At 37.2% G+C, this 23,553-nt stretch overlaps 1 protein-coding gene across 1 annotated transcript in view; it reads right to left on the reverse strand.

Annotated features, from left to right (window-relative positions):
- Positions 1-4,202: 4,202 nt before the first annotated feature.
- PCLO (piccolo presynaptic cytomatrix protein) overlaps positions 4,203-23,553 on the reverse strand; it is a 350,197-nt gene continuing 330,846 nt past the window's right edge. The window contains exons 25-27 of the mRNA XM_051622973.1: positions 14,668-14,802; positions 13,883-14,028; positions 4,203-9,332 (exon numbers count right to left, since the gene is read on the reverse strand). Coding sequence (XP_051478933.1) covers positions 9,192-9,332; positions 13,883-14,028; positions 14,668-14,802 — 422 coding nt within the window. The 3' untranslated portion in view covers positions 4,203-9,191. The remainder of the gene's footprint in view (positions 9,333-13,882; positions 14,029-14,667; positions 14,803-23,553) is intronic.

The following is a 23,553-nucleotide window of genomic DNA, read 5'->3' on the forward strand; positions in this document are numbered from 1 at the left end:
TTATTTTCACCCTTGTGCTCTGTCCTTACAGAGGAAAGTGGTTACTGAACGAGGAGCTCTCCATGCGAGAACAGGGTCCAGGTGGCTTATTGAATGAGGACCCCACCTGAGCACAATGTTTAGTTTGTCAGGGAAGCTGTTTCGAGACAAATATTCATTTTGGACTCTACATCTTGAAATGTAACTGGCTGAAAAAATCAGCATTTCTCTTGTATTCTCACTAGGATGCAGACCCTTCTTAGCATGATCAGGACTTGCTTTCAATTTGCCTGTTTAATGGCATAAATGCATATAATGGAAAATAAATTTTGCCTTAGATATGGAAATAGTGATTAGGTAGACATGTGCAGTCCCCATTCTCTAGCACCTTTATCTCCATAATATTTGTTCTTCCAGAAAGTTTTAAATCCACCTCATGGAAGGTATCTTATTTTTTCCTATTTTGTATTTAACACATTCCTTTCAGCTGTTCTTCATAGATACTAGTCAAAGTTTAGTTCATATTTGGAGTGGGACTTCAAATCTTTGTGCAATAACAGTACAGTTCTTTTCTGATGCTGAGTGGGAGATGTTAGAGTCATTATAGCTCCTACTTCTAGGATTAGCGATGACTGTTCATTCAAAATCCTCTGTGAATCCCTTAAATCCTCATTTAATAGATTTTTTCATGCTTGTATGATGAATTGGCAACCTGGATTATTAAACAAAACTACTAATGGTTTTTATTCTTAAGCATACACACACACAAGAAACTCGGTAAAAAAAATTAATGATTAATTATATCTCCAAATATTAATTAGAAAAAAACTAATCAAGGATCGTAACCCAATGAACAGTTTGCTTGTAGAAAAACCTGGACAACTGAACATCCTTCTGGTAGTTGTGATATTGTGTCACTGCTTAAATACTGTCCTTTGTCTCATGAAAAGAAGACTAGAGAGATTTTAGGCCCTGGACTAGCCTAGTCTCATCCCACTTTTATCACAATTCTGCATCTCTTTGTCTGCTTGACTTTTGCATCCCACTTGTGGCTAATTATCCTATTGGCTGTTTATAAGTGGCACAGAGGCTTCTGAAGCAGAAGATGTAGCAGCACAATGCTGCAACTTGGATCTCACTGGGTTTTCCTTACTTCAGGACTCACTTCCTGACCCTATCCAGGAAAAGTAAAAATAGTTCGGAAAGGAAAGTGAAATAGTTGGGGGGAAAAAAAAAATAAAAAAAATGGCCTTTTTATATGAAGATGAAATATTTCAGCAACTGAAATAGTGAAAAGAAATTATACCTGATTTCTGAAAGTCTTTTCCCTGTTGAGTAGGAGGAGTCTCATAACTATTCCTGGCACCAAGAATATAGTGGGAACACTAGTCTAAGGAAAGTTTTTGTTTTGATTTAAGAACTCAAAAAAAGCAATGGCCTAAATGAACAGGGAAATAGGACAGCAGTGTTTAAGACTAAATTTCACTGTACAGGAGTTCACAGCAAACATGCCTAACCAGCATTTTCTCCTTGTTTTTGCATTAAAAATTCTGTTGAAGCTGAATCCCTTAGCATTCAGACATCAAAGAGGTGAGGTTCCCAGTAGGAGCACAAATATGTAGGCTAGTGATTCCATCACACAACCCATCAGTATTCAGCTGTTTTAGTTTGTGATTTTCCTTTATTTTGTGGATTCATACCTCGAAACATACAAGGTCAGGTTGGACGGGCCTCTGAGCAACCTGATCCAGTTGGAGATGTCCCTGCTCATTGCAGGTTGGTTGGACTAGATGACCTTTAAATCTCCCTTCCAACTCAAAATATTCTATGTAATAATAATAATAATAATAATAATAATAATAATAATAATAATAATGATGATGATGATGATGATGATGATGATGATGATGATGATGATGATGATGTATAAAATATTTGCTACAATACTCTCACTAGAGTCCCTGAGAGTTTGACCTTCCAGAAGAAGCAAGAGATTTAAAAATTCACAGAATTTTTGTGGGCTGGGCACTTTTGCAAGATGGCATAGTTGAGGATCAGCAACGTCTGCAAGACCTCAAGGTCTAAGTGGGCCCTGGGAAGAAAGGCCTCGCATACATGTCCCAGAGCACACGGGGGTTTGTGGTCAGTTCAATATGCCTGAAGACCTATGTTCCTGGGGACAATTTTAGCAATTTAGAAGTGTGACTTCTTATGTCCAGGCATTCTTGTGCTACTTATATAAGTGAAACCAAAATGTGTTGAGTCAACAAATCTGTAAAACCTTATAAGACAGAGAAGGAGAACAAAGTCCTCAAGGGAGAGTACACTGAAATGAGGACAGAATAGAGGAGCAGGTGTCCCTGATATGCAAGTTCATTGGAAGAGATAGTACTAAGTTAGACTTATTTTTATTTAAAAACAAACAAACAAATAAAATAAAAAACAAACAAACCAAAGCCAAAACCAAACAACTCCCTCCCCAGCCCAACAATAAAAAAATGCAGCAAATAGCTATTCAAGCAGATCTAGCAGCATGAAATCAGTGTGGGTGAGATTTGGCTGCAGCACTGGAGGATGCTGCGAGGGGCAGCACAGCCCTGCTGCTGCAGCAGTTTGGAGCCTGTGGCTCTTCTCTCACTGTGGATTTACACAGAATCACAGAATCTTAGGGGTTGGAAGGGACCTCGAAAGACCATCTAGTCCAACCCCTCTGCCAGAGCAGGATCACCTAGAGTAGGTCACACAGGAAGCGTCCAGACGGGTTTTGAATGTCTCTAGTGCCTGTGTGGTATTTGGTGTCAGTATGTGAAAACTGATGGACCCATCCTTAGGGCCAGAATGCTAAGCTGAATCTCTTGTGTACATTTTTCACTGACTTCTCTCTATAGAAACTTTAGCTGCAGCCTATGAGCTGCCCCATTCCCAGTTTCCCATTGTATACCATGTATCTCTGCTAGCTTAAACCCCACAGCAGAACTGTGAGGAAATACTTCATGCATACTCTGTTGAGTGCTTTAACTGAGTAAACACACATTTTTTGTTAAGCATTGTTAATTATTTTTAAAGTAGCATATTATTTATTCATTCTCTTTGTGTGAAAGGACACTAAGAGTTTCTCTCTGTAAGTGAGTTTCCTGGAGTTAGATTCAGATGAATCTTCAGCTTCCACAGCAGCTAATTCCAGTCAGGTTTCTGTCCCATGAAGCTCTTAACACTTCAGAAATGCTTTCTAAGCATTTCCAGAGCACCATCATGCTGGGCAGGAGCTTCCTCATGAAAATCAAGAGGATTTTGAGAAGTGGGAATGTTTGTGAAGCACTGGTTGTAACCATGACTGTTTCCTCAAAGAGAGGTACTCAAATTACTATAAATACATATCTTGGTAATTAAGGCAGGTACTGAGAAGACTTGATTTTGGCTCGTGATAGATATTAAGCAGTAATTAGCCTCTGTCACAGCTGTAGCAAATAGGCTAATGTTAAAAAGGGCACCTCTGTTCTTGAGGCATCCTCAAAGGTGTTGGTTATTTCTCACTATGTTATTTTTTGAGGAAAGGACATTAACTGAAAGAAAACATTCCAGTCTATGTGGCAGGTGCCAGACTCAAGCATCAACTTATCTTATTTGGGGAGCATGATTTTTTAATTATTATTTGTATCAAAGGGGGAAATACCGGAAATGTAATAAATATAGGACTAGACATGACTCAGAAATGCTAGCTCTATGGGAAAACCTCATGGGTGATCTACAAATCAGGCAAATTCAGTAATATAAAAATTTTTGCTGAAAGAAACTTTCATTAGGAACTTAAAAGGTACAGACTCGATACTCAAAGGGTACATAGCTAGGCCACATTTTTTATTAATCTTTTCTTTGCCATGAGGAGACAAAACTCTCTACATTCCTAAACTGTGCTGATGTATACATGTTTATTTGTCATCTATACAGGATGCCAGAGATTAATCTGTGTGAAGATATCAACAAGCTGCATGTGGATTCTGGTTCTGGCTTGTTTAAAGAAGGTTTTGATGAACTAGCCATTCCTTATTTCAAAATCACATGTGGGACATTAATGATACCCTGGGAGTTGAGCTCATGCTGAAATAGGATAGATTAATGTGGGCAGTGTGTACAGTTTTACAGTAAAACCACTGTGGTTGACATGGGAAATCTGAACCAGCAAAATTGATTCTCATATTAATTAGGTAAAACAAACCAAACCAGATATTTTAAATATTTATTTGTCAGACTGGGATAACAGCCTTTATACAGCACAATTTGCATAAGTTCTCAAGATACATCCTGTATACAATCACAAAACCATGGCATGGAATTATACATAAAGTGAAAACTTAAGACAGCTTTACAAGCATTTTTATACAACTCTCATACTGGTTTTGTTTCAGTTTTTATAACTTTTAGAACAAGTCTGCAATTTTTTGTGTGATTGTTTTGTTGTTTGGGTTTTTTTGTGGATTTTTTGTGGTTTTGTTTGTTTGTTTGGTTTTTTTCCTGATGAATCTAGAAGCAAAACCAAAATTAAAAGAAATTCAAAACAAAATGAATATCCACAAACCACCATCTATGCATGCAACATTCACTGTGGAAACATTACATTTCTCCAAAGACTAATCTTTTTTTTTGTTGTGTTTTTTTGGTGTTTTTGGATTTTTTTAAACATTGGGTATGCTGTACACGTTGTCTGTAGCATGACTGCACACACGCTAGTCAGCCATTGTTGAGCACCTGAGCACATCACTGAACATCTATAAGATACAATCAAATAAGGACACATTCACATGCTTGGATGTCAGATGGAGTTCATAATTTAAACTTTGTTTTACAAAAATGTAGACTTATTTACAGGGTAACAAATTAAGAAAACAGCTTTTGCTCAAATCATCTATTTTGAGATATGGATATCTATATATATTATAACTTTTGAGATCATTAATATATTAGCTTATTAAGCTCTTCAAAATAATAAACCAGAACATATAGGAAACATTAAAATGCTTCTTATGATTTAAAGAGAGAGTATCCGGTTTCACTTATTCCTTCTATTTTCTTTCTGAAGGCAACACGTACTCATCAAAAGCAACAGATCCTACATGCCAGGTATACTGAAAATTCACAAGGCATGTAAGAATAAGGTTTAAATATAATGTAGGTGAATACTTTCACTAAATTTCTTCTCTGTTTCATTATCTTTATAAGTTACAGTCACACAAATGCAAATTTCTCTGTTATTCACATAGGTATGTACATCTCTAGATATATATTCAAATAATGGAATCTGGGACATTCAGCATTGTAGCAATGAAAATAAAGTACTTTAAAATAGTGTCAGTTATGATTCAAATAATAATTTAAAAAAATACTATTAACATCTTTGTGATATCTCCATGAAACTAAATCCTAATTAAATAATCTCTATTGGGCACACACTAGCTTACAATATAATAGATGTCTTCTTTTTCTTCATCATCATCCTCAAAGTAAGAGTCAATATCAGCTGGTTGCCAGCTACCATATCCCACAGCCTAACCATACACACACCCAGCATCCAGAAAAATAACTCAAATATTTTCTAGGTCTTGATTTAAAGCCAGTTTAAGTCAACAGATTGGTTGTTATTGACTTCAACCGGTTTGGATTGGGTTTTTGTTTCTTCCACACAGGATCCATGCAATGAAAAACATGGGTAATAATAAAGAAGCAGCACTCATTTCTCCTGGATACTATCCCTTTAAAGTGTAATGATAAAGAATTAGCTCAACATTCATCACAGAAACTCTCATGTCCAGTTTTAACCTGGAAAAAAAAAAAGTGGCTGTTTGCTGCTCATCATATGCATAATAATAATGATAACATTAGAAATCCCTGTCATTTGTAAACACATACACTGTGCTTTTGCTCATTTTTCAGCTTGTTTCCACCACACAAGACCTTGAACAAAGAAGCAGCTTCAATCTGTGTTGACTCAGCAGATTTATGAATAAAAAAAGTTTAAAAGCCTCTGCTGTTGCCTCCCTGTAATATGTGTCTTCAAAGCAATCGTAGAAATGTGTTGAACTCATTAATAATCAATCACTCAGAAATGATAAAAGCTTTTGCCACATCTAAGCACTTTTGGCCAGATAAAAGAAACAAAAATTAATGAGAAAAAAGTGAAAAAAATATACTGAGATATATACAAAAAAGTAAAAAAATACTAATAGTCCTTGTTTGATTATTTTTTAAAAAAATTTTGTCACAAGAGTTTTTCCTGACATTCATAAAACATGAAAAAAAAAACAACAACCAAAACAAAACACATTCAAACATGAATCTGTGTTGCATAGAGTGATTCCAGTACAACCTAGAAATTTGGTCAAAAAAAGGAACTTGGCACACTTTGGAAGCATCCTCTGACCTCTGAATGATGCTGCCTCAGAAAAGAGAGAATGCATGGGCCCAGGTCTGTCTCTAGCCCATCCCGGGTGACCCAAAGGAGCCCTGTCCTTGCTGCAGCTGACCAAGGCAGCACCTCATTCCTGACAAACTCTTTTCTTTGTGTTTCGTGATGGGAGCCTGAAACTGCCATTTTTAACCTGCAGAAATATTTTGTGTGTGCTCAGAGAATCAAAGATGTTTGAATTAAACCAGTCACTGACAGCTGACTAACCCACAAAGGTGGCTGTTCTATACAGCTGCAGCCATACCACCCAACACAACTATTCTATAAAAGTATTGGCCACATTTGTATGTGTGTGAGAGCAAAGCATGTCTGTCTGCTTTTTCAATAAAGAGTGATGATTACAGACTTCCCAGTAAGGCAGCCAGATAGTGCTCGTTCCTGCTGGAAATCTCCATAGCAACTACCAGTGTGACTTGCTGTCTTCAGAATAAATCTTAGCAATAACAAAATTACCAGCAGTTTGCACAAAATTGCACACCTCATGGCTTGTACTTCACACAGTAATTGAAACTGGACTTTTTTTTTTTGTCTTTTTTTTTTTCAAATAAAGAACACACTATACCCATCAGGAATGCAAAATAACCCACCAAAAAAGCAACACAAATGTCAAATATATCCACATGGGATTTTTTGGTTTGATCAGGGATTTTTTCTTTGAACTATTTATCTTCTTATAAAAAATTACACAACATCAAAACATACAGGATGTTTACATTAACCCCAAAGGACTTTTTAAAATATATAATGGTATACATATACTGGTGAAGGCATAAAATTCAACATCGAAGCACACAACCTACTCCCTCTGTCAGTGATGTTGTGTTTTGAAGATAGCTAATAAGATTTTGGTAAGATTGCTCTGCTTGCAAGTTAAGCAGGCTACCAGTAGGTTATCGACAACTTAACAGGAGTTTCCTTGGTGTGTATATCTTTAGTATCTTCTGTGTGCTTCTTCTCTTATTCCTTTTCCACACTGTTGTTTTAACATGACAAAGACAAATTGAAAACTCTATGTGGGAAGTGTCACCAGATTAAATGGTGTAGCTTTGTAATGGTCAGTCCAGCTTCTGAACAAGCTGAGCCTTATTTTTCCTTTTTTAAAAAGCATATATTATTTTCCAGAATATTTTTCAGTTGGTTTTGTGCAACCTGTAGAAGTATACTACATATAATCAGAAACTATAAGACATACCTTAAAGCATTTGTGAAAAGTCCTTATTGGGCAAGACAAATAAATGTCTGAAGTGCAGAAGTTTGGTCATTTGCTTTTTAAGTATGCAAAGGTAATGAGGTAATATTTCAAAGGAAACTACTTTTGAAGTTGTGAAAAATTACACGACTTTTGAGTAACAAGAGAATTGGTACCATATTGATTCTTGCTTTTTTAAAGAAACTGTTAGACTTTTAGGAATGGGAGAGAAAGCTTTCCCTTCTTCAAAAATGGCACAAGGTAAAATATAACACCAAGCCAAAACTATCCCAGGCAGTAGTTTCTTACCAAGTGAGCTGACTGCTCAGTTTCAAGCCCCAGAAAGTGGGACTTCAAGCATGGAAGTGCTAACATAGCCTTAAATGTTGCAAGTTAGCTTCCTATTTACTTTCGTCACTGAGAAGCCATGCTGTTGAGTGGATTATACTCAGGCATTCACCTGAGATAGCAAAAGGATATTCTTAATTGTCTCTAATGCAACAGCAACCAGGCAGGGACTGCCCTGCTAGCCCTTCCCCTTAGATTTCAAGTGCGTCACTGCTGCTGATACAGAACCCTACACCAAGCAGGCTGGTGTTAGCATGGTGGGTCTACTGCTCCAAAGTGCCAAAATGTAGCCTAGAATTCATCATATCTGTACAGTTTCAGAGTAAGACTGGCTAGTTGAAATAATTGTGTAAGTCATAGTAAGTCTCTTCACTTACAAACTTTTCAAAACTGCTGATTCAAAGGGTAGGATGAAGTACAGTGTCACTGACAGTGAAACAGCATTTTTTGTTCTTGATATAACGCAGTTTACATCCTGCCCTTTCTCTTTAAAACCACATCCCAAATTATAGACTGTTAATATAGTTTTATCCATTACATCCTAGGACAGTGGTTTATATTCATTGTTAACACATAGAAACAAATGAAACAATCAGATCTGATTTTCCACAGCATAGTTTTTGAAAGAATAAGAAAGAAGGAAAAAAAGTAATGTAAAATAGCGTTACCTCTCTTACAAACTCCTTGCAGTTCGTATCAAGTGGCATAATCTCAGAGCAAATTATCAGAGAACCTAAGGTGCAGACAAACAAGTTTTGCACTTCTGCAAAGTGAGCTTTGGAGAGTCAGTCACCCTAGGTGCTTTTGCATAAAGTGATCTGCTCCTGGTTGCACAGAAAACCAGACTGCTCTTTCCATCACACTACCTCCAGCTGCAGCCGAACTCCGCATTAACACCTGCCTTCCAGCCTTCATTATTTCCTTCACAGTTACTCTCTTCACAAAGAGTTGAACAACACAGAGCCCTTGTGATCCATCTTCACTTCAAACAGCCTCTCTTCAACTTCTGGGCCCAGGTTTTCTTTGCTGTCTTTTGCAGCAAAAGAAGTGTACTAGCCCTCCTTTAAGTGTGCTATGTAGCCCAGAGACTGCTCTTTTCTACTTTGTATTCTGAAAGACTAGCTAAACACAATGATATCAAACTATAGTCTTTGAGTGATGCTGTTTATAGCAGACTCTGCAAGTTTTGTGTCCCAAGCAGACAGACAGCTCTGCTCAGTGCGTTTGTGTGGAGCTGACCAACAGTTTGTGCCAGTTTACTATTCTTTTTCTTAGATCCACTTTGTCAAGCCAGATATAAGCTTCCCCAATCAATGTCTTTTTCATAAACTTCCCTCCATTGGAGACAAGCAGAATCTGGGAAAATAATAATAAAAAATGATTATCATTGTGCATAGTCACATATGGCATTTGCTGGCTAATATGAAAGATTCAGAAATGTTGACCTCTGTTTCGGTACCCATGCAGGAGGAAAGAAACACTGACCATAAGCCTTCATATAGAGTCATCTTCCCAGTTGAAAGGAAGCCCCATGAAAAATGAATCTACCCTCTCTTATATTTTATTATCATGGATATACCAACTAGATGACAATCTTGAACTTTAGCGAGCAATTTGTTTACCTGCTGGTTACCAAGGACAAGCACAAGGTCAAGTATTAGGTTACAGGGTAAAGCCTGCATAAGCAGGCAGACTACTAACCCTTTTCAAGGGCATGGGAGTCAAAGGGTGCTCTGCATGTAGGGTGTACCTCCCAACAGATTTAGCGTGTGAGAAAGTCCATAGTTCTGGTTTCTGACCTCAGCAAGTGGTACTCTAACCTAAAATGTAGAGTTATTCTGAAATCTCACACCTGCTATGTCTCTGCCTGAGGGCACACAGTATTGTCTGAGGGCAAGGAATAGTCCTAGCACTAGTGTGAGCTATGCAGGCTGAGTGTTCAAGACTTTCCCTGATATATCACACAGGCAAACATTTTCCAGCTCAGCAAGTTCACGTCACACAACCAATAGCCTTCTCTGAAGGACTTATTTCATTCTATGTATCTATAGATGCATTCTGTGTGCTTCTGGGAGAAATAAATGTCATTATATATATATATATATATATATATATATATATATATATGTACTTCATGGGGTGAGTTGCAATTACAAGTCAGAAAAATTCTATAATTTCTTAACTATTGAGTAACTCAATTAACAAGCTTAATGTTTTGTGGGTTTTTTTTTTCCTTTTCTTTTAATATCAACTTCTTAGGTTTTACAAAAAAAAAAAAAACAACAAACAAAAACTAATGAAAAAACGCAGCCCCATGATAGGATTAGCATTAAGTTCGTAATATTCACAGTCATTAGTCGACCTCTGGCAATGAGCTAAGCAGGTAACTGGTAACAGTAGGAGGCTGTCACCTGCTGTGTGAACCAGCAGGAGAGAAAATAGGGCATTTTGTTGCTTGGTTTCACAAATCTAGGCTAACAGAAGAATGGCAGGACTCAAGGATTTTGTACTCCACTGAGAGGCTAGAAGAGACCATACTGCAATAGGCATGCAACAGAACCATAAAGCTAGAGTTTCCAGTATCTGAGAACTTTACATTTTTTTAAAAAATTCCATTCTGATTTGGGAAACAAAGTAAAAAATGCAAACTTCACTGCACAATGGAAATCTAGGGCTTTTTTTAAAAGAGAGAAGGGAAATTTTCAATTAATTTCCTAGATGAGGAAGATTTGGTATCAGTCAGCCAGAAAGATATGTACCTGGAGAGCTTAGACACCCACATGCCTGTGGGTCAACAGCTTTGGTGAGTGAAGACCAAGTGACCCATCCCTCTCCCACCCTCCCCATAGACACTGAGCTATTAGGGAACCCTGCTTCACTTCACTCATCAGAAAGATCATAATTGTGGAAAACAGGCAGCCTGAAGCCACTGCTGGTGGCTTCTGGGTCACTTGGTTCAATGTTTCTTGAAGAAATGGACAGTCCAGAAGCTGACAAGCCAAACCAGAACATCTGTGATAAACATTCTTGTTTTTTCTGATTACCCTCAATAGGACTTTATGTATTTCCAATTGCAGCGAGCCCGTCAGCCAGGAGCCAGCTAGGGAACAAAACAAAGGAGCCAGGAGCTTAGTGCTTTCCAGAAGGGTCCCAAGTGGGTTGCCAAGGAACAGGGAAATCAGGGAAGTAAGTGAGCAAGCTGCCAGGGGCTGAGGCAAGTGCCTATCTGAAAGCTGTCAAAATGTTTTCTGCAGAATGTTTTCATTCTGATGTAAGAACAGTGTTTGGGACAAAAAAATTTCTAATGGAAATTTTCCATCACTTTTGTCCTTGACCTTCCCTCCACCCCTCCCAGCTGAATTGCTGGTATCTGCCCTCTCTAGCTTGTCCGCACAGCCGTGATTCTACCTCTTTTTCCTCTCCTCTCCTTTCCATTTTTATGGCTAATAGTCACAGTACTTGCTATCAGGTTTTAGAGTGCACACCCTTGTCCTAATTTCTGCCCCCAGTTGATTCTCATGTCTCTTTACAATGTACCTTCTATGACTTCCATGTTTTATCTCATTTTACTCCCTCTCTTTGATCTTATTTCTTCCCTTAATCTCCCAGTTCCATGTTGTTCTATACATTCTGGTTTTGTTTCCTTTGCCTCTACCCCAAATTTCTTTTGACAATGTCCAGCTCTTAGCCCCTGAATGTTCATCACTTGAATTTTGCATTCAAATCAGCCAGCTTCATACTTTGCCATAGGAACTCATTGATGGATAAGTATGAAAAGCATATAGGAAGAGGTGTACTGATGAGCCAGATCAAAGATCATTCCAGCCAAATATTTTCTTTGGAAAGTGCATAGGGCAGCATATACAGCAAAATATAAGACTAGGACAATCGTTTAGTGACACTTTCCCAAAATATCTACTACGATTCGTGGACCACTGACTTCCTGACTCACAAGTGGTATATTTGTATTTAACAGATTATGAGGTATTTTGCCCATTATTTTGTCCAATTATATTCTCCAGTTACTTCCTCCAAGAAGACATTTAGCATCCGTAATATATTAAGGTAATAAATTTTACAGCTCGAACTCTGAGTTTTGCTAAAAAGAAACACCTTTTCTTGTTTTAGACTCGTGCCTTGCTACCTTTAAAGCCTTTATTCTCTGAGGTCTGGTGTGCAGCATCAGTGCATATCACAGAGTTCCTGAGGAAATGTTGCTCAGTCTCAAATTGACTGTTCTATGACTAACTCCTTCCCTCCCTCGTTCCTTAACAACGTGGTGGCTCATTTTTCGATAGTACTCTGTGGGTTCTTCCTTACTGGTCTACTCTCTCCATATATTTTCTTCTTTAAACCAGCACTAGAAGCAAAGTTTTTACAGGAAATTTAGCTCCTAAACTTCAGCAAGACTGTATTAACCACTGGATATTCCCAGCTAATATATTATCTTAAATGGTCTTTTACTGAGTCTGTTGAATCAATAAGGACATCTTAGGACACCTTAACACAGGGAAAGCAGTATCTATTTCTGTTGGCCTTGTTTTGCAACAGCCTCTTTGGCTTTAGTTTTAATGATACAATCAATAAACCTAACATAGGCACTTAGATAATCCAGCCTAACTTTAGTTAGCAAAATATGGCTGGCTTGTTTACACTGGTCTTCCAGATTTAAAAGGTACATTAAGTGCATGCTGTTATGCCAAAACAGTTCCTCCTACTTTTAAGATTAGCATGCAGGTATCCCTGGTATTGTCCATCCCTTTCCAGTGACTAGAGGAAGCCTGATTCTCTGCCTTATATTAGTTATCTACTCACATGAAAGCAAATGGAGGTTGGGAAAGGAAACCCTACCTGTCTAAGAAAAGCATTTCTGACCAAATGATCAAATATCTCTAAGCAACTAAAACACAGAAGAGGTACCATTCCCCGAATCAGTTCCACACATCACTCAAACTTGAGCACAGAAAGTTTCACCTCAACATGAGGAAGAACTTCTTTACTGTGAGGGTTACAGAGCAATGGAACAGGCTCCCCAGAGAGGTTGTGGAGTCTCCTGCTCTGGAGACTTTCAAGACCTGTCTGGATGCCTTTCTGAGTGATCTGCCCTAGTTGTTTTTTTTTAGTTGCTTGTTGTGGGGTTTTTTTTGGTCCTGCTCTGGCAGGGGGGTTGGACTTGGTGATCTTCAGAGGTCCCTTCCAACCACTAATTTTCTGTGATTCTGTGATCATTTGATGTGCCACAGACTGAAAATACTGTCATCTGCTTTACAAATGTATACAGAGAATATTTGACTTGGCATAATAAGTGATTCTGCAATGTCTGAGCTTATGACTGTTGTGTGTAATTCTAGGCACTGCAACTTTTAAACAAGTTGAATAACTGAAGAGAATGAAATTATCTGACATATGGGCAAGAAAACATATCAAAGAAGTTTGGTTTTCTCAGCCTGGAAACACAGAGGAGAGAGACAATAGCAAACTTTCAGTGTGCAAACTTTTTGTTTTAGGAAAAGAAAGCTGACCAGTTTTCCTCTGTGCTTTGTGAAGATACTTAGGGATAAATTAACTTAATTAAAAATATGTCATATTTAATTTAGATATTACACTAAACTTTCTACATATATAGAAAAGTATTTTTGGAAGGCATGCAGAACTTCCTTCTCTAGGTGATTTCAAGAACATATCAAGCCTAAAACCTTCAGCCCTGGTATATAAATACCCTGCCTCAGTGGGGGGTAAAATTTTAAAATGTCCTCCAGCCCTATATTGCCATCATAAGTAGATGTGTTATTTCCTTTCTAATTTTCTCTTTTCAGCATAAAACTGGGGTTGAAGATTGATCTCAAATGCCCATAGCACAGCATGGACAACATCCAAAGTTAGGTTTTAATAAAATGCAGAATTACCTGAAGAGAATGCCCAGCAGGACTCAAGCTAAATCTAAATGTTTCATTGAACGAAGGCTCTCGGTCGTGCCTGCATACCCTGGTTTTCTTCTTAATTACTCTCTTTTGGGTAGAGATATTGACAACGTACAGCTTCACATATAGGTCTGGAGAAGAACAGTTCAATAAGTTAATTACAGAAGCTTTTAAATAATTGTTGTAGCTCGTTATTTCAACAGAGGGAAAGTGTTGTTAAGAAAGCATATGGTACTTTACAGAGCCATATTCTGTTCACATTCACATGGTGTAGAAATGGAACCACACCACTATAATCCAAAGTATTCCTTTGTGTTTAAAATGCTGTCACTAAAGGGACAAATACCTTGATGTCTTTATGCATGAAAATATTATTACTAACATGAGTTTGTAATTTTTTAAAAAGCTTTTTCACCAAAATACAATTTTCACTAGATATAACTGGCTTTTAATAACATGGGGAGTTCTAATTGTTATTAAAGTTTAAAAAGGATGAATTTTTTAACAGTAAGAAGTAAATTAAAAATAGGAATAAATTCTGAGAGTTAATTTGATTCTACAAAATGTTTTTACTTTCACTAAAGTTGCTCCTAGGAGAAAAAAAAAACACAAAAAACAACAAACAAAATGCTTCAAAAAGAATTCTACAGAATATGTCATTTTGATTAAGAAGCAATTTTATTTCCCATTTTAGTGTTGATGTTAAATGATTTCTGATACATCCTACTTAATGTTCTCAAAGTATCATGAAGCTGGTTTCTATGTGATACCTGGTAGATGATCTGGAGATTTAAATTTGTATGTAATATTCCTGCACTGAAGAATTTCTACTATCAGTTGTTCTCCATCTGTCTTCATTTCCTTCTTTAATGCAATCTTGATTTCACCCATAACCTGTGTTTTACCTGGAAAAGCAGAAAAAGCAACCCTCATTAATTTAAAAGAAGATTGAGTGTGTCTTTCTAACTTGGAAGGAAGTAGTGTTCCAGTGTGTTGGAGGTTTGTTTGCTTGGGTTTTTGGTTTTATTGTTTTTTCAGGACAACTTACGGTTTTTAGGTTGGGATATAAGGATAATGTATTGCTTGAATGAATAAATGGAAGACACAGGCAGTACACTTGTGTAACTAAATGATAGGCTTCAGAATGTATTTTCTTCAGAGGAGTTTTGTTCCCAAGAATAAAAATTTATCTAGGAGTCATTAAAAGTCATTTAATGGTCCCTACCATTCCCTTTTTCAGGATCCTTTACTACAAGATTCTGAAGTTATCTCATTAAAAAAAAAATAAAAAATTTAAAGATAAAAAAGAAGAACTTTCAATATAGTATTAAAAAGTAAGCCACAAAAATTTTCCCATCTTCTGTCCAGTATTCCCACGTTGTACAGATATCTCTCTAAGTCAGGCCAGAGATGGAAAGAAGGAACAGAATGCAATGTAAGCAAAACTGTTTTGCCTTTCCTTTGCCCATGGTCCCACAAAGCTGTACTGAAGCCAGTCAGAGCAGACCAGGGCTACATCTTGGAAATGACTGCAGTGGTGCAAGCAGAGCCCATGCCCTCAGCTCAGTGCTGTCTATAACAGCATCATGTCCTAACAAGGAGTGTGCTCCTATATCTATTGTCCTGCTAGCATGAAAGCACTATTTCACTTTCCTCTTCTCTTTAGACATTAGTGAAAAATAATAATATAAAAAAAATTAAGCCCTTGAGAATCTTTATTACCTAGTTTCTGGTGCCAGCAGGCTGGAGCTTTAATGCATTACCAGGAAATTCTAGAAGCTGATGCCAAAATGTTGTAAGGAGCAAAGCAATTCTGCAGAAAGTAAACAATTATGACACATCTGGAGAAGCTCCTCTCTTAAACAGCAAAAAGTTACCAAGTGGCATTTACACTTACTTGTATCACAAATGTATAACCAAATTTGAATAATCCTCATTAAAATGCCAGCTGTTGTTTCACAGATGTCCATGAGCAATCTCATACATTCTATTGTTTTTCCTACTTAAAGTACTTTTGGGATTATGAATTAAAAATTACTATCAAATATTCACAGCTCAACTTTCCTCACAAACTGAAGCTGGAATCTAATTTAGTTACAGTCAGTAAGAAATTTGCAATTGGGCTTCAGCTAGGTCAGCGTTTCACCCACGGTTTATAAGGTGGGAGAGGACATGTTAGGAGGCAAATCAATCTTTAGCCCTATTGAGTCATCACAAAACCCTTCCTGCAGATTTGTTGATGCAACAACAACAGCATCTTGGTTTCTGCTATATATTTGTGCAAAGAGAATGGAGCCCTTATCTCGTGATGGCAGCAGAAAAGATCATGGGTAGCTGGGGTTAAAGAAGGAAAGGCCAACAATGTCCTAATTGTTATTCATTAATATGTTCCATCATGTCTCTGCAACCTTTAAACTAGGGATGTAATGCTCTTTTTCTGGAAAGTGTTGTGTGACCTAGCTAGGGGTCTAGCTTGGATAAAGTGAGCCAAATGACTGGCAGAAGATACAAGGAAAAGTTATAACGCCTCCTTAGTTCTGTGGATGAACTATCAAAATCATTGACAAAGACATGACATACCTAAAAGGTGTTACATAAAGCTCACTTTTCATCAGTGTTGGTTTTTACACTGACTCAAATGATTGATCATGATAAAAGCCCAACATGGACAGTTCTAACAAATACTTAATGATAGTTTCAGGCAATCTGTAGTTAAACACATACTTTTCTGGAAAATATGCTCATCTTATTTACTTTACAAGATCAGATAGGCTGGATGTTACCTGTGATGCTGTGAGCTAGGAGCAGGAAGAAATGCTTCCAGTAAATTAGAAAGTCTTTGAAAATTCCAGCACCACTTCTCAGCATCTGTAAATTTTCCATGTACTATTCTCTATCCCCACATACTCTTTATGACAAACAATTCTGCTTCACTATTTAAGTTCCATGGTGAAAACAATGCTCTCCAGCTGCGAGCACATGAAGCATGATAGCTCTCTTGTGCTTCCATACCAATTTTCATTTCTCCCACAGCATGCAGTGTAAAAGCTTTAACACCAGCCCTATGAAACATTGCACTAAATAAATCATGGCTTCAAAACCTGGCAGAATTTTGAAGATTCAGAATATATTCCTATTCCTTCCATTATTTGGCTTTTTTTCCATCTTTTTTATATGTGTTCACTGCATCTTTCCTATGACAGATGTGTAAGAACAGCTCAAATGTACACTGGCTAGTGGAGCTGATTTTTAAAATGGAAATATATTTGGAAAAAGTTATATATTGATGAAGGGAAATGTTAATTATGAACTGTCTAAGAGCAGCTGAGAGAGATCACAGTGGACTGAGGTGAACATGAATGTTCTTTCATGCATATGACAGAAATAAAGCTGCTCAGGTTGTCATGGCATTGGACAACCCCAAGAATTGCATTGGTAAGAATGGCTCAAAACAGAGTACCCAGTCACAAGGTTTTGCTGTATCCTGTAAGTTTAGAAAACATCAGTGTGATGTGTGAACAGAACTGATGGTGGGCATTTTGGTAGTCATTGGATGATAATAAACCAATGCTAGAAAACAACTCTGAAAAAAAGTAAAAACAGTGACAGAGACATTGCATCTCATTCTAGGAAAGTACTAGTATGCTTTTCTAAGACAATGGGAAATAATTTGTAACTTGAATATACCTGTTTGCCTCAAGAATGATGCATTTCAGGTGAAACGTGCAAATCAGGATTATCAGAGTGGCAAAGAACCATACACTAAAACACTATTTTCTAATGTAGCCTAGGAAACAAGGACTGGAAAAATGACGAAATTGCTTCCTGCAAACATATGATAGAGTAGATATTGAAAGGGATACGAAATATTTAAGCTGAATTTGTGTCATATTTTGCCTGTTGCACATATATCAAATGCAGGCTCAGTGATGTACTGCAAGAGGACCCCAGGCACACGCAGCAGCATTGTGTTCTTTTTAGGAACACATTAACAGTAGTAAATAAAATATTTTGATTAAATACATAATAACAATACCTGGCTTTTTTGGGTACCAGATTTATTTAAAATCCATTAACAATTAAAAGGTGACGGCTGATTAAGGGAATTGCTGCAAGGCATTTGAGAAGTCAAGGGGTTTAAATTTGCTACTGTAATGACAACATAAGCTGTTGTTCTTGTAGAGCTGTCATACTCCACACCAGGAAAGATTAATTGTTTCTGCTACTAGTCTTCAATGACTGCTGCTGTAAATCACAGCATGTGTCATCTGCACTGCTGTCAGCTTCCAGGGATTGATAACTATGGGTTGTGCTCCCATTTCTTTTTGATCAGATGCCTGTTGTCAAATTGTCAAACAAAATTACCCAAGACAGTAGAAAATATTTCTCTCCCATCGATCAGTGTTATCAAGGCTAATTCAAAATTAATGAGCAGGTAAATCTCACTGGCTAATGGCAGGAATTTCATTCAGTTCAATTCAGAACGTACATTTCTGAGCTAATTTAAACATTAATCTTAGAATAAGTTTGTCTTTTGAGATTGACTATGTCTATTCACATAGATGGACCAAGTGTGAGTAGGTCAGACTTGGAAATTTAAATATGAGATGCCTAAATGCTGCTACCTGATGAGTATCTAGCACAATAATTTGATGAGTGAATGCCAGATTACCAGAAAACAGCATTAAAAATAATAATACATAAACTGACCTTTTGTTCCATGGTTATGTATAAGTTCGTAAAAGCTCCTTCTGTTCCAGAAGAGTGACTGGAGATGTTAGAATATTACTGGGGGAGTGGAATCAGAAATAAAATAGGAAAAAAAAATATTGACAGTAATTTCCCAGCTTTTTTTTCCAAATTAATTTTATAACATAATTATTGTTTCCAAAATAGGTAGAAAATGCTCTTCTGGAGCTTCAAGAATGACACATTTTACAATCAAGGAGTTAAAATGACAGAAAGGTCCATCTGAGCAGCTTCTTGTGAGAGTGGCAACGTTAATCTTGAGATATGGTGGTGGGTTTGGTTTTTGGTTTGTTTTTTTCTTAATTCCTTACAGCTCAGATCATCCTCTTACTACTCTATCAAAAAACTCAGATGTTGGAAAATATAGGCAGGACAAAACAAGCAAAACCATCAACAACAACAACAAAACCTACAAAAAAACCCCACCCCAACATCTTTCCTACACTTTGCGGCTAAAATCTATGGGATCAGCATGTCTTATCCATGAGCATGAAGAAGAGGAAGGAACAGAGACATGATCTGTTTTAGCAAGAATTCTTTTTCTTTTGTGTGTGTTCAGAGAGATGGCTGCATTTTAAGAAGAGTACATACTCCTTCAGGGTTTATTTCCACACTTTATGATTATGAATACTCATGTTCATTTCACTTTTTTGAGAACACTCATCCTAAAGAGCAACCCCAGGTTTCCCAATGTTGTTGCAGATAAACAGCTTGCTCTGCTGCTGCAGACAAGTTCCCTTAAGAGAAGACTAGGCACAGCCATGCTGCTTTGCCATTAGCCCTATGTCTTCTGACCCCCAGCCTGTTGGTCTGTGGCAGGAACATAAAAAAGATTTTTTTTGTGATATTTTAGTGCAAAGAGACTGAGAAAATTAGGGTTGTCTTAATGTATCATGATGATGATGTTATATAAACACCATAATCCTCTCCTGGGGGATGGCAAGGGAGAACAAGGGAGATATTGGTGGTGCAGGGCTTGCTGTATTAGTGCTGACAGTCAGCATAGAGCACAGAGAAAAAAACATGTCATCCACACCATTGGAAGATGAGCAGAGTGTCTCTAGAACCTACTTTTTGTCTCAGAAAAGCAAGTCAACCAGTGCTAAAAGAATTCCCAGAAAAAAACTAAAACTCATTCAGTATGGAAATCAAAGAACCCTGATCAGTGAGTCAGCGAAGGAGAGAAATTATGTCATAGTACAAATGCTAGTTATGAGACTACATTAAGCAATTCTGTAAATGTTCTCTTGAGGAATGTTTGGGAATAATAAACACCACATTTTTTTTCATTAGTGGCTTCTAGTATTTGGTACTTGTTGCATTTTGCAAGTGTTCTCCACAAGCAAAATAAAGTTGATTAAATCTGCCTCTCAAATTGCCTTAAAAACGTTTTTGAGTATAACATGAAGTATTGTTCCTTCTGAATCTGTTACATTTAGAATTATGAAAGAGTAAGTAAAAAATCTCAGAATTTCCATAATCTTTCAGTCTAAGACAGAGGCGAGCAATGACTAGCACACTGTAATCATAAGCACATGAACAGAAATAAAGACTTATTTTGTTAGAACTAATTTCATTTCCTTAGGTATTATTCTGTTTTTATACCCTAAGAGATTAAAGCAATGAACGTCTGAGAGCTCTGTACAGTGTTCATTGATAGTAACAGGCATTTCTTTGATGTATTTTACCACTGTTTGTCTATACATATCTAAGGACCTGGACTTGGGGCAGCTATAATTTTTACCTAACACTGTTTAATGAGAAATAATATCTTCCAGCAACTCAAACGCTCCTTATGTAGCTCTATTGCTTAAATAAACAAAAACTTGGACTCAGAATATTAGAGTATGTTTGCAAAATTTAGAAGGTTAGAATATGGACTCGCATGTGACAAAATTTAAGGAATCCAAGATGGGCTCTTGAGAACTTGGTTCATAAAATGGAAATATACAGCTTTAAAATATGAGATATGATTAAAGAGAAGCCAAAACCATGTGTTCTGTCCCCAGATTCCCCTCCTTTAGTAGCTTTTGGGGATCTCAGAGGGGGAGACAACAAAATCTACTTCTAAGAGTTGTTTGGATTTGGTAACTGGGATTGTGTATACTGTAAAGACAGAGACTTCCTTCATGTAAACATAAACCACACTTTGGTGCATGGTCCCTAATACCACAAGAAAAGGTAAAGACTCAGGCTGATGAGGACCTATGCCCCTGTTATGTTTCCCTCCACTATAATCCATGAAGCTTGTACAGACATAATGTTCTGTTTAACAGAGTGCTATTGTAGCAAGAAACACATTTCTGTTGGATTCCTTTAACAAGATTTTTAGAGTCAGCCTTCAGCAGACAGCTATGCTTCAGGAAAATGAGATAATATTGTAATAAATAATTCAGTATTACTGCAAATACTAGCTATTTATTATTTACATTTTAGTGTTAGAGTTAACTCCAACTGAAGGTAAAGTAAAAGGGTATTCAAAACCATCTTTAAATTAAATATACCAAGAATTTAAAATACCCACAAAAACCTTCTAATCTGTTTTTAAATATACGTTCTTCTCTCCCCCACTCCACCCCCTTATTTTTTTTTAAACATCATAGCAGTTACTTGCAGTACCAGCTGTTTGTATTTATAAAGCCTTTCATCCTTTTGCTTGGACATGAGCTACTAGCAGAGCTGTTTTAAAGTAATGATGGATGAGCTTTATAAAAAATGCTTCCTGATGTTTATGGGCTCCAATTTTTCTGTCCTTTTGAGGTTTATTCATTACTTTCTCTTTGTCTCTCACCTTTCTCTCACATATTCCTTTCTCCTTGAAATCTGCCATAATTTTCTCTGTAGGCTGGTTTTATCTGTGTTCCCTACTGTAAGAAAAATCAGACATCTAATACAGTCTTAACTGCTAACTCCTCCTGTCTCATAGTCCTTTAAATAGATGTTGCTTGGTTATAGGACTGTTTCAATAAATATGCTTCCCAGCTCCAGAGGTGAGGTTGAATACATGCAGGTTCTGAAATATGTTGCTCCGTTTGCAACTCGATACCCAGTCTGCCCTGCACTATCCAAAGATCATGGGACAAACAGAGTAATATTTATTGTTCAGAGGCTGCCTTTTTTTTTTTGCCTGCTCTGAAGAGGAGTTGCAGCTGCTGAGGCTCCCTGGTACCTGTTCAAAGTCTTCTCTCATCTGCCTATGTGAAGGCTAGGTGTTGTTCAACATGAAGAGCTCAGGTGTTACTACAGTTTATTCCCCCCTTACCTGATGCAGGTAGGGATACTATGTGCAGGCACCTCTGAGATGGTAAATGCTATGGGTTCAGCTCCTGACAAATGGGCTCCCTCTGGGATACAGGGATATTCTGCAGTGGGAGCAGGCATGAACCGAGGGAACTGCTCTCACTTTTTCCCTTCCCTGTCCTTTCCCTGGAGATGTGAACTGCTGTGAACAGACTGTATATTACAAGATGAGCGAAGATTAAGGTCTTTCATTAATATCTCCCTGTCTTCGTTGGATGTAATGTCCATGCAATCTTGTAATGAGGGAGAGGAGCAGAATTAAGGAACTTTGCTCCCAGCGAACACAATTTACAATTTTGTGGGCAGTGAGAGTGGCTGACTTTAAGGGTCAGGCGTATGAATGTGCTGATAGTTTTAGGTTATGATTCTTTGAGCTAGCAGGCTTGCTGCCCACAAAATTTTGAATATACTAGTGCAGGAGTTTAGCCTATATGTTCAGAATTCTTATTAGGATGAAGCAAAGACTACCTGAAAGAAAACAGATTTAAGCCTTTATTTTTCAATTTAAAAAACCTGTTGTGAAAAATACATTTTGAAAACAGAGAAAGCCTTTTGCCTGTTGAGATTTTGAGGTGTGAAATGTTTCCCAGAAAAAATATAAACCTTGTTCCATTTATTGGTCCCTGTGTGCACACCTCATTCCAAAACCTGATTATTTTTCTTTTAGAAGGAAAGAAGATAATGCTGACTGTGGACTGATGCCAGTTCTTGGCCTGATTAAAGTGCTTTTTGGAAAAATTACACTTGAAACTTCACACACACTCAAATATGAAAAATAAAAATTATAGACTTGTACCAATTCAGTTTCAACTGGCTGTATTTCTATTAAGTGGCATTATAAAATGATGTAGGAAAAGGTTAATGAGGTAGCAGGAAGAGGTTAATGAGGCAATAAGATTACAGAAGAACAATTGGAGGAGAAAGTTTCTCTACTGTCGGAAGCTGCCATGTCAGTGACCTAAAAAAAGTGACCTAAAAAAATGACCATGTCAGTGACCTAAAAGACAATACAGGGGATCACAGATTTCTCTAGAAAGATTTTTTCAATATTTTAGTGAGACAGATCTCTGTACAATAGAGGCATTGAAAATAAGTGAAGGGAAAATAATGAGAATTGTAAATTTCACATTCAACCAATTTAGGTGATCAGAGATGACTACAGAGATTGCTTTTAGTGATGAACACAGAATACCTGGATTTGACAGATGGTAGGTAGAGGGAGAATAAAAAAATTAAGTGAGGGAAGTCAAAAGAATTACAGAACTAATTCATAACACATCCTACTAGATACGTCTTATTCACATTTATTTATATTTATTTATATTTCTGTGGAAGGGAGAGCTGATGTCTGCTATTCATTCAAACACCAGAATTCCATCTACATAAGGTTTAGGTTAGAATAAGCTAATGACAGGGATAATCATAAGGAAGTTTAGGTGACTAACTCAAACTCTCTAGACACTGTAGTCAACAGGTATAGCACTTGCTTATACTTCTATCTTAGCATGGATAAATGTCTTCAGGTGTAGCCTTTTTATTCAGTAACGGTTGAGGGGTGAGGTGATGACTTTGATTTAAAAGCCTGATTTTTGAATAGTGAAACTGGG

This window comes from Apus apus, chromosome 1 (genome assembly GCF_020740795.1).
Source record: "Apus apus isolate bApuApu2 chromosome 1, bApuApu2.pri.cur, whole genome shotgun sequence".
Classification (NCBI taxonomy): domain Eukaryota; kingdom Metazoa; phylum Chordata; class Aves; order Apodiformes; family Apodidae; genus Apus; species Apus apus.